An 11,138-nucleotide genomic window follows, 5' to 3' on the forward strand; every position below is an offset into this window, starting at 1 on the left:
CTACAGCTCAGAGCCATACTTGCCTGCCTGCTGCCTTGTTTCCTGCCACAGTGGTCATCAACTTTACCTTCTGAAACTGTAAGCAAGTCCTTAATTAAATGCTTTTACAAAATAAGTTTCCTTGGTCACAGTGTCTCTTCACAGAATTGAAATGTAAATAAGACATTTGTGGCTGTGCCTGCATGAGAAGGCCCAAGGTTGATGTTGGAAGTCATCCTCCACCACACTTCTACCTTATTCAGCGAGACAGGGTCTCAGACACAGGCCAGAGCTTGCTCTCCATGGCTAGTCTCACTAGCTAGCTTGGTCTGTATGAAAATATTTTCTTCAAAAACGTTTTGGTATGGCGGTTTGCATGAAAATGGCCCCCATATGCCCATAGGAAGTGACACTATTAGATGTGGTCTTATAATAGGTGTGGCTTTGTTAGAGTAAGCGTGTCACTGGGAGTGGACTTTGAGGTCTCTGTTCAAGTCAGGCCCAGAGTCTCACTCTCTTCCTGTTGCCTGCCAGTCTAGATGTAGAACTCTTTTTTTTTTCTTTTCTTTTTTTCGGAGCTGGGGACCGAACCCAGGGCCTTGCGCGTGCTAGGCAAGTGCTCTACCACTGAGCTAAATCCCCAACCCCTTAGATGTAGAACTCTTGACTGTTCCTCCAGCACCATATCTGCCTGTGTGCTTTTTCCAAGATCACAATAATGGACTGTGAGCTAGTCCCAATTAAATGTTTTCCTTATAAGAGTTGCTGTGGTCATGGTGTCCCTTCACAGCAGTAGAAACCCTAAGACACTAAGAGATCAGGGAAATTTGGTTTAAGTCCTGTGTGTGTGTGTGTGTGTGTGTGTGTGTGTGTGTGTGTGTGTATGTGAAATGCATGTATCCCAAATTCATTTTTTTAAAGATTTATTTATTGTATATGAGTACACTGTAGCTGTCATTGGATCTCATTACAGATTGTTGTGAACCACCATGTGGTTGCTGGGATTTGAACTCAGGACCTTAGGAAGAGCAGTCAGTGCTCTTAACCACTGAGCCATCTCTCCAGCCCCCCAAATTCATTCTTATTCAATTGAATTGGCAACAGAATTAGGAAAGGTGCCATGAAAGGCTGGAGAGATGCTCAGTGGTTAAGAGCACTGACTACAGGGTTGGGGATTTAGCTCAGTAGAGCACTTGCCTAGGAAGCGCAAGGCCCTGGGTTTGGTCCCCAGCTCCGAAAAAAAAAGAACCAAAAAAAAAAAAAAAAGCACTGACTACTCTTCCAGAGGACTCAGGTTCAATTCAGCACCCACATGGCAGCTCACAGCTATGTGTAGCTCTGATTTCCAGAGATCTGACGCTCTGTTCTGGGTACTGTACACATGCTGTACCAACATAATGCAGCTGAAACATTCATACACAGAAGATTAAAGATAAAAATGTGACATGTCCAATGATCAGGGAGGAAGCAGAGCAAACAAAACAACAATGAAATGTTCTTTGAACCTATAGTCTCAACAGAGGTCCCAAGTCCTGGGTTAGGAGTCTAGGATCCGTGTCCACATGCAGCAAGACATCTGGAACATCACAGTCTTCCTTCAGTGTGCAAAGTCTAGGTCATTAGTTTACTGCAAAGACAGTTCTATAGACCTGACTCCTAAGGTGTCTCAAAAAATTTCATGTAAACATGCATGTAGAAGCAACACTATCAAAGGAGGCCTGTCCCTGTGAACTAGGGAGGGTGGCACAGCCTTTAATCCTTTCACTCTATAGGCAGAGACAGGAAGTGCTTCTGGTTTCTACTCTAACTCAGACAGTAGCTGGGTCTTTCCCCATTGGCTTCGGTCAGACCTCATAACCTTACTCCATCAGCTAGCAAGAAAAGGGTTGACTGACAGGAAGTGAAGGAGGAAGGGGAAGGGGTTCCTGTTCTAGGCCATCACATTCCTAGAGTAGACAGTGGGCCTTTGTGAAAACAAAGGTTTGCTAGGTGAGGAGTATTAAAACATTTGTACAAAAGTCTTACAAGGTGAGGGAGGTAGAAAGATTTTAATTCATTGTCCTAAACACAAGGTTTATAGTACTTGGCAGAAAGACTTGTTATTTCTTACACGATGCAGAGACTTTAGAGGCCTTCAAAGCGCAGGAATGTAATGACTTTGTCGACCTTGAGAGTGTTTCTGAGACCCAAGGGCACAGCATATTTAAGGTGAATACAGTTGGGTATCACGGTACATTCCTGCAATCACCACACTTTGGAGGCCAAGGCAAGAAGGTCAATGTTTGAGGCCAGTCTGGCAGGCTAAGGAGATTCTGTCCTAAAGTAATCTAAACAGACAAACTATGGCAAAGGTCTGTCCTCCCAGAACTCTGGAGGTGAAGACAGGAAGGTTCAAAATTCAAGATCATCCTTGGTTACATGGTAAATTGGAGGCCAGCTTGGGCTAAGTAACAGCCGGGACCAGGACATGCCAGAGACCTGGGATGGGGAGAAGCCCCAGAGGGTCTAAGGGGCCAACTCTAGCAGTGGGGGATATGGATCCTCAAGTGGTCACTTCCTGTAGCCAGGCAGGATTTCCAGTGGAGGGATAAGGACAGCAACACATCCACAAATCCTTGACCCAAAATGTGTCCAGCCTACAAGATAGAGCAGAGACTGAGGGACTGGCCAACCAATAACTGCCCCAAATTGAGATTCATCCCATGGGCAAGAACCAATCCCTGAAACCATTAATGATACTCTGTTATGCTTGCAGCAGGAACCTAGCGTAACTGTCCTCTGACAGGCTCCACCCAGCAGCCAATGGAAGGAGATGCAGAGACTCACACCCATACAATAGAAGAAGCGTAGGGAGTTGAGGGCTCAGTTGAAGAGCTGAGAAAAATTGAGGGACCTGAAGAGGACAGAAACTCCACAGGAAGACCAACAGAGTCAACTAACCTGTACCCTTTGTGCTCCCAGAGACTGAACTACCAACCAAAGAGAGAGCACAGGCTGGACCTAGGTCCCCTGCACAATGCGGCAGACAAGCAGCTTGGTCTTCATGCTGGTCCCCCAAACAACTGGAGCAGGGGCTGTCCCTGAGCCTGTTGCCTACCTGTGGATCCTGTGACCCTAAATGGACAGCCTTGTCTGGCCTCAGGTGGAGAGGATGTGGGGATGGGGTGGGGGAGTGAGGGGAGTGGGTGGTTGGGGGGTGGGAGTGGTGAGTGGGGGGTAACTTTCAGAGGGGGACTTCCCCTTCTCAAAAGAGAAAGGGAAAGGGGGCTCGGGGAGGACAAGCATGACGGGGTACTGGGAGGAGAGGAAGGGCTGATAATGGGTTATAAAGGGAATAAATAAGTTTAAGTAAAGAAAGGAGGGTCTTCTAATCCCATTCTTCCAGCCTGTCCTTTCTCTTCTTTCCTCTGCCATAGTGTGCACTACGCCTGAGTCGAATTCTCGCCATGTTGTCTTACAAGACTTTCAGAATCAAGCAATTCCTGGCCAAGAAACAAAAGCGAAATTGTCCTTTTCCTCAATGGATTCCGATGAAAATTGGTAATAAAACAAAACAAAACAGGTACAACTCTAGAAGAAGACACTGGAGGAGAACGAAGCTGAGTCCGTAAGGATCCACACAATGGCAAGACTGCAGTTTATACTCATTGTGGTCATGGAGCCGTCCTACATGGAGTTCAACATTTTTAATCTGGAGACTTGTTCATGTCTACATTAGGGTGTTTGTCCAGTAATAAAATTTAGAATCTTTCAAACTGAAAAAAGAAGGAAAAATAAAAAATATTTAGTGTAAATAAATAAATAAGATGGGAAGCACCTGAGACGTGCTTGCCCGGCACCCCAAACCCTGAGTTCTGTCCTCAGCACTATAGAAGCAAACCCCAAAACAACAAAGAGCGGATTGGCAGGGAAAGGTACTTGCTACCAAGCCTGACAGACAACCCGAGCTCAGTCTTAAAGCAGTGTATCAAATGAACCGGGACCCGAACCCTGACCTCTGGTGTGCAGAAGTGTAAGGTCTACCTCACTGAACGTCTATTTTTTTATCTTTTAGTATTTTCCTAGCATTCTTAATGTTTCCCCCTTTATTCAGAACCTGAAAAAATTTATCCCCAACACCAACCTTTTTGAAAGTACAAGTTATATTTGTGTATGACTTAGAACAACACACAGGAGTAGGACTTATAAGTACAGACGATTTGAGTTGGTGACATTTTCTCTCAGTGTGAGGGACCCAGCACAGGGCGTCCGTGCACACTAAGCAAATGCTTTGCCACTGAGCTAAACCCGACCCCGAGCCCCTGAGTTAGTGAGGTTCCTTGTTCGCTCACTCTCCCGCCTGCCAGTCTCTGTTAGGAGAGAAAATGAGGAGAGAGTCTAATACTCTTTGCGTGCTCATTTGTCCTGTTTGTTTGAGAAAGGCTCCATGTGGCCCAGGATGGCCTGGAACTTGGAGCTAAGGACAGCCTCAAACTTCTGATCTGTCTGTTCTACCTCAGTGCTAAAAACGCAGCCATGCACCACCACCGTAGGTTTTCTGCATGCTGCTGGCCTACGGAAAGAGCTCCAGGCTATGAAGCTATTCAAGACCCAGACTCATAAAAAACAAAACGTGGCCCGGCGAGATGCATCAGCAGGTCAAGGCACTTGCCACAGGAGCCCGGCGGCCTACATGGTAGGATAGACCTTCCTTTTTCTTTCTTTTTTTTTTTTTTTGGTTCTTTTTTTCGGAGCTGGGGACCGAACCCAGGGCCTTGAGCTTCCTAGGCAAGCGCTCTACCACTGAGCTAAATCCCCAACCCCTAGAACTGCCTTTCAATATGACCCCTCATGAACACTTTGACACACACACACACACACACACACACACACACACACACACACACACGCACACACACGCACACGCGCACATGCATTATCAATTGTTGAGGAATATTCTAAGAGCTTCATATTTTGTAAGACAGTCTCGTTTTTCATCACATATGCCTCTAGCTATGATATCTTTACTGTTATAATGCAAAAGGTGCCATGTTGATTCTGGATCTACGACAGCAGTGGTCTTCAAAATACTTTTCTGCCAGAGAAATATATTTCCTAAAAACGGGCATGTAAAGGGTTGAGTAAAGGTATTTGCCACCAAGCCTGATGACCTGCGTTTCAACCATGGGACCCATACGGCAGAAGGGTCTACTGACTCCCTCAGGTTGTCCTCAGGTTTCTGTATGTGCACGGTGGCGCTCACAAATAGATAAGATAATGATTCAACTTATACATGGGCATGTAAAGCTGAGAGTGGTAGCTCACTCCTGTAATCCCAGCGTCCGTGGAAGCAGGAGCTAGAAGACATCGAAGGCAGTCTGGGCTCTATGAGACGTTGTCCCAGAAATGACAGAAACAAAAACAAACACAAAAAAATGGTATAGATCCAGGAAGGCTGGCAGACACCAGCACTGAACTCCCAGTACTGGAGAGCTACAGGCAAGAAAATGAGCAGTTCAGGAATTGAATGCCAGCCGCTTACGTAGGGAGTTAAAAACCAGGTCAGGTTATGCGAGATCTTGTCCCTACTAAGTACATAAATACATATATAAATAAATAAATGGTGAGTACAGATGGGTTTTGAGTTTATTTTGAGTCTGTTCTCCTTTGTGTCTTTAGAGCAGTGGTTGTACATGTTCATAACATTTTCCGTAATAGGCTGGAGCTTGTCTAACCACAGCACCGAGTTCTGCATCAGAGGTGGAGGACAGTGTGATCCCCTTTTTATTATCTTCCGTTTCTATAGCCACATCCACTGGTGAGGGCTGGGGTGGGGGTGGGGTGTCCACACCCTGCCTTGCTTTTCCTGCCTCCCACACATTTCTCTGAGGAGTCCCCTACCCACAATGGGGACAAGTCACCCAGTGGCCTGTAGAAGACCCGTGCTTACCTGTGAGGGTCAGGGATGTAGCCCATCATGGGCCTAGCCTTGAGCCTGTGTTTATCTGGGGGAAATAACAGAACAAACAAAATAAATTCCCTATTGTTGGTTTTGAATATCTGTCTTTTCCAGTGCCCTAACAAGCTTCCAACCCTAGGGATGCCTTTTTTTTTTCTTTTTTTTTTTTTTTTTTTCGGAGCTGGGGACCGAACCCAGGGCCTTGCGCTTCCTAGGCAAGCACTCTACCACTGAGCTAAATCCCCAACCCCTCTTTTTTTTTTTTCTTACACCCTTAATAAACTTCTATTTCTATCATTAAAAACATTTTTTTTTTCTGGGGCTGGAGGGATGACTCAGCAGTTAAGAGCACTGACAGCTCTTCCACGGTCCCAGGGTTCGATTCCCAGGGTCCACAGGAGGTTCACAACCATCTGTAACTAAAGTTCCAGGGGATCCCACACACTCCTCTGACTTCTGTGGGCACCATGCACCCAAATGGTGCACAGACATACATACAGGCAAAACACCCACATGCATAAAATAAATTACAATGATAAAAACAATTTACCCTACAGTTTAAAATTTCCTCATGTATTTCTCTCAGTTCTGGTCATCTAAAAAGCAGTTGGTGCTCTCACCCACTAAGTAAAAAGCAGTCGATGCTGTCACCCACTAAGCTCTTAACCAATTCTATCACCAAAGTAGAGCTTCAGGGGCGGGGTCACGGGAGAGGCATGTATCTTTATCATCTAGATTTATTTTTGTTGTTGTAAATTATACATGTGTGTATCTGTGTGGCAGTATGTGCACATGAGTGTTTGTACCCTTAACAGCCAGAGGAGTTAGTTTCTCCTGGAGCTGGAGTTACAAGTGGTTGTGCGCTGGCTGGCATGGATTCTGGGGACTGTGAGGGTGCAGTGGAATCACCTACCTGGCCCATTCCATGAGTAGAAAGAAAAGTTTATACTGGGCTAACAAACTGCTAGTCACATAGATTTTACACAGTAGTCAATAAGATAGGGATCTATGGTAGCACACGCCTTTAATTCTGACACTCAGGAGGCAGAAGCAGGTGGATCTCTGTGCGGTCTCTGCCAGCTTGGCCTACAGGGTGAGTTCTAGGACATCCAAGGATACACCAAAAACTGTCACAAAAGACAACCAAGCAAGCAAGCAAACAAACAAGATGTGGGTCTTTCAACTAATGTAGGCTATTAGGATTAGTCGGGAACGCCCTTCCCTGAGGTAGTTAGCCTCTGAGGGCCAATGAGAGAGGTAGTGGTTTTCCTGGTAAACAGAAACTTGCTTTATGTCATTTCCAAGGAGTGCTGAGTTCAGGCTTCTATTTACCCAGTCAGAGTCCTGTTTAGGACACTGTCACTAGCACGGCCATAATGGGGTCTGCTTTGGACCTGGCAGGAATCAAACTCAGTTCTTTTAATCAATCACTGAGCCATTTCTCTAGCCCTCCTTCAGATCACCCCTAATCTATATCTACATCTGTACCTACATAATCTGTACAGGGATCTCTGTATTCCAGACATGGTCACGCTAATTGCCACTGTGTAGGAGAAGCACGATTTCTTCTCGGTCATCAGGATCTGTCACCCTAGCTAACACAGTGACTCCCTTATTTTCCTCTTGAGTCGATGGCGTGTCAACTTCCAGTTCAATGGAATCATTGTGCATCTCCTATAAAAACCCTGTTTTTGGACAAGCTGAGCAGTAGGGAAGAGAAAGAAACAAATTTCTGGTGGGTGACTAATGGGTCACTGTCATTTCTATCCCTTGATGCCTAGACCGGTGGCATCCTAGATATCACATCATGCATTGGATGCCGATTTAAAGCATGTAGCGGTGCTATAGAAGACTCTGTACAAAGTTCTAGTGTTGCAAGACACATATCCAGAATCCTGTACCAGAAAGAGATGCCGCCATGGTTGGAAGCACTTCACTTGGACGTACAGGTGCCCAGTGGGTAAGCACAAGCAGGACAAAGCTGGTACTTGTACCTTTATTTTGTCTGTCCTCTTTGCCAGCTTTAAACTCTGGGTCAGATTCTTTCTTGTCCATCTCTTTGCTTGGATGTGCTGTTTAAGAAGTGTTCATGGGCTCAGGGAAGTGAGCAGAAGAGGCAGTGGAAGATCCCAAGAAAACAGTGTTCTCCGGACACAGCAGGACTGATGTACGTAGGAACTCAACAGAGACAGTGGCAGCACGCACGGGACCTGTGCAATCTCAGCACGGACAGCTGAAGTGGACAGACATAACCAGGAAGCCATTTGCAATTGATTGCTGCTGGATACACAAAAATCACTTCTTTATGAGGTTCTCTGGGTATACCGACCATACTCCCAGGCTGAGGAGTAGTCGGTGAACATACAACATACTGATTCCATGTTGTTCTCTCTCTCTCTCTCTCTCTCTCTCTCTCTCTCTCTCTCTCTCTCTCTCTATCTCCTCTCCTCTCCTCTCCTCTCCTCTCCTCTCCTCTCCTCTCCCTGAGTGTGTATGTACTTTGGTTGTTATTTTTTATTTTATGTACATTGGCGTTTTGCCTGCCTGTATGTCTGTGTGAGGGCGTTGGATCCTAGGAACTGGAGTTACAGACAGGTGCCAGCCATCCCGTGAGAACTGAACCCAGGTCCTCTGGAACAGCAGCCAGTGTTCTTAACCAACGAGTCATCTCTCCTGGTCTTTTGTTTGTTTGTTTTGTTTTAAGAGAAAGAGCAAAGTTGAGTAGGAAATGGGGGGGATCTGGGAAGAGTTTAGGGGGAGAATATGATCAAAATACATTTGTTTGTTTGTGTGTTTTCAAGACTGGGTTTCTCTGTGTAGTCCCGGCTGTCCTGGAACTGGCTCTGTAGACCAGTCTTGCCTCAGACTCACAGAGATCCACCTGTCTCTGCCTCCCGAGTACTGAGACTAAGGTGTGTGCCACCACTGCCCCGCTGATCAAAATACATTGCAGAAACAGTTTTTTAAAATAAAAAATAGTACTTAGGGGACAAAAGATGGTGGAACAGAGTGGTGCATGGGAAAGAATGCTGAGTAAGTCCAGTCCTCCAGTCACCATGAGGCTCAGGCTACCACCAGGTTACCTCTCCCTGTCACTAGCCCAGAGCTACAGAACACAGAGACCTTGTATCAATCAACAAGCAAATGCAAAAATAAATGGTAGCCAAGCACAGCGGTGCATCCCTTTAACACAGCACTAGGGGGGGGTGGGGCAGGTAGATCTCTATATGTCTGAAACCAGCCTTGTCTATGTATTGAGTTCCAGGCCTGCCAGGGCTAGCTATATAATGAGACCCTGTCTTGAAAACATGGAGAAGAAGATAATAATAAAAGGAGTGTTTGTGCAGGCAGGAGAGGTGACTCAGTAGGTAAAGGGCTTTCTATACAAACATGAGGACCTGTAATTAATCACTAGCATCTAGAGAAAAAGCAAGGTGTGAAGCCAGGCAGAGCTCAGGAGGTAGACATAGGTGGATCTCTGAAGACCTTACACAGCAAGTTCCAGGACAGCCAGGGCTGTTACACAGAAAACCCTGTCTCTAAAAAAAAAAAAAAAAAAGAAGGAGGAGGAGGAGGAGGAAGAAGAGGAGGAGGAGGAAGAGGAGGAGGAGGAGGAGGAGGAGGAGGAGGAGACGGTGGCAGCAAGGCGTTAGCCAGTCTGTACTCTCAGAACTGAGCACGAAAAGAAGAACTTGGAAGGCTTGCTTGCTAGTCAGCCTATTTGAACCAGTGAGGTCCATGTTCAGGGAAAGACTCTGCCTATAAACAAGCAAGCAAACAAATAAAATAAACAGCAAAGAGTGATTGAGAAACACACAGAACCTCCACCTCTAACCTTCAGATGCACATACAGGTACATGAACACTGACACACATGCTTACAACGTAAACACACACGCATGTACACACACACACACACACACACACACACACACACACACACACACTCAAAGACGTATTCATCTAAAATGACTAATCCTTTCCCAAGGACATCAAGAGTAACCAAAGGGCTGGGGATTTGGCTCAGTTGATGGAGTGCTTGCCTATGGTTACAAAGTGCTACGTTCAGTTCACAGTGCTAACAAAACAGAGTGTAGTAGTGCAGTCTGTAAACCTAGCACCACTCTGAGCTAGAGGCAGGGGAATTGGAAGTTTAAGGTCATCCTCGATTACTCAGTGAGTCTGAGGTCAGCCTGAGATACATGGTGTGTGTGTGGGGGGTTTGCTGCTGTGAACAGACACCATGATCAAAGCAACTCCTTTTTTTTTTTTTTTTTTTGATCAAAGAAACTCTTATAAGGACAACATTTAATTGGGGCTGGCTTACAGGTTCAGAGGTTCAGTCCATTATCAAGGTGAGAGCATGGCAGCATCCAGGTAGGTATGGTTCGGGAGGAGCTGAGAGTTCTACTTCTTCATCTGAAGGCTGCTAGCAGAATACTGGCTTCCAGGCAGCTAGGATGAGGGTCTTAAAGCCCACACCCACAGTAACACAGTGACTCCAACAGGACCACACCTTCTAATAGTGCCACTCCCTGGGCCAAGTGTATACAAACCATCACACATGGTATAGTGGGATAAATGGTATGGTAGATACACAGTATAGGGGTGTACATAGTATGGGGGAACTGTGGTATTGAAGCCCGATGGTTAGCATTAACTGTCAGTGTGGCAGGATCTAGAATCTCTTTGGAGAAGGGGCCCTGGGCACTCTCTTGATTATGCTGACACGGAAAGTCACGCTGTAATTGTGACTGGGACCATTCTCTGGGCAGAAGATCCTGGACTGTATAAAGTGAAGAAAACCTGACTGAGTGCTAGTTTGCCTCCGTTCCTCCTTGTCCCTGATGGTGTGATGGGACCAGCTCTTCCAAGCCTAATTGTCCACCATGATTGATTGAGAGCTGAAGTATGAGCTAAAATAAACCCTTTATCTCAGAAATTGATTCTGTCAGAGTATTTTTTATCACAATAGGAAAAGAAACTAAGACTTAGGGCCACCTTAATCAATGACATACCAAATACCAGCTTTTTACAGTGTCTTTGTCCAGATCACCAGGAAGGCCTCTTACCAAGGAAGGCCAGACATTTTTGCACCATTAACCTGTTATTACTTTGAACCATTACCTCCCCGGCTTACCTCAGATTCCAGGAATAGTGAGTGTTGTAGACATTCCTCTCTCCTGGCAGCAGCCTGAACCTACAGAATCAGACCTGAAATA

General features: G+C 45.8%; 1 protein-coding gene and 1 long non-coding RNA gene across 2 annotated transcripts in view; one reads left to right on the forward strand and one right to left on the reverse strand.

The window, feature by feature from the left end:
- The first annotated feature begins 3,004 nt into the window (after positions 1-3,004).
- On the forward strand, positions 3,005-3,675 carry LOC134486930 (uncharacterized). Its single transcript, XM_087551587.1, has 2 exons — positions 3,005-3,121; positions 3,396-3,675. The coding sequence occupies exons 1-2, from the start codon at positions 3,098-3,100 to the stop codon at positions 3,588-3,590; spliced, it is 219 nt and encodes a 72-aa protein (XP_087407713.1). The 5' UTR covers positions 3,005-3,097; the 3' UTR covers positions 3,591-3,675.
- The window catches only part of LOC120103061 (uncharacterized), a 41,298-nt gene continuing 33,644 nt past the window's right edge, over positions 3,485-11,138 (reverse strand). Inside the window, exons 2-4 of the long non-coding RNA XR_015620807.1 lie at positions 11,057-11,130; positions 5,909-5,963; positions 3,485-3,734 (exon numbers count right to left, since the gene is read on the reverse strand). This is a non-coding gene — a long non-coding RNA (uncharacterized LOC120103061). The remainder of the gene's footprint in view (positions 3,735-5,908; positions 5,964-11,056; positions 11,131-11,138) is intronic.

This window comes from Rattus norvegicus, chromosome 5, assembly GCF_021556685.1.
Source record: "Rattus norvegicus strain SHRSP/BbbUtx chromosome 5, alternate assembly SHRSP_T2T, whole genome shotgun sequence".
In the NCBI taxonomy this organism is placed as follows: Eukaryota; Metazoa; Chordata; class Mammalia; order Rodentia; family Muridae; genus Rattus; species Rattus norvegicus.

Coding starts and splice junctions, on each gene's coding strand:
- LOC134486930 (XM_087551587.1), top strand. CDS start 3,098: ATGGACAGCCTTGTCTGGCCTCAG. Junction 3,122..3,395: donor ACAGCCTTGTCTGGCCTCAG/GTGGAGAGGATG, acceptor CCTCTGCCATAG/TGTGCACTACGCCTGAGTCG.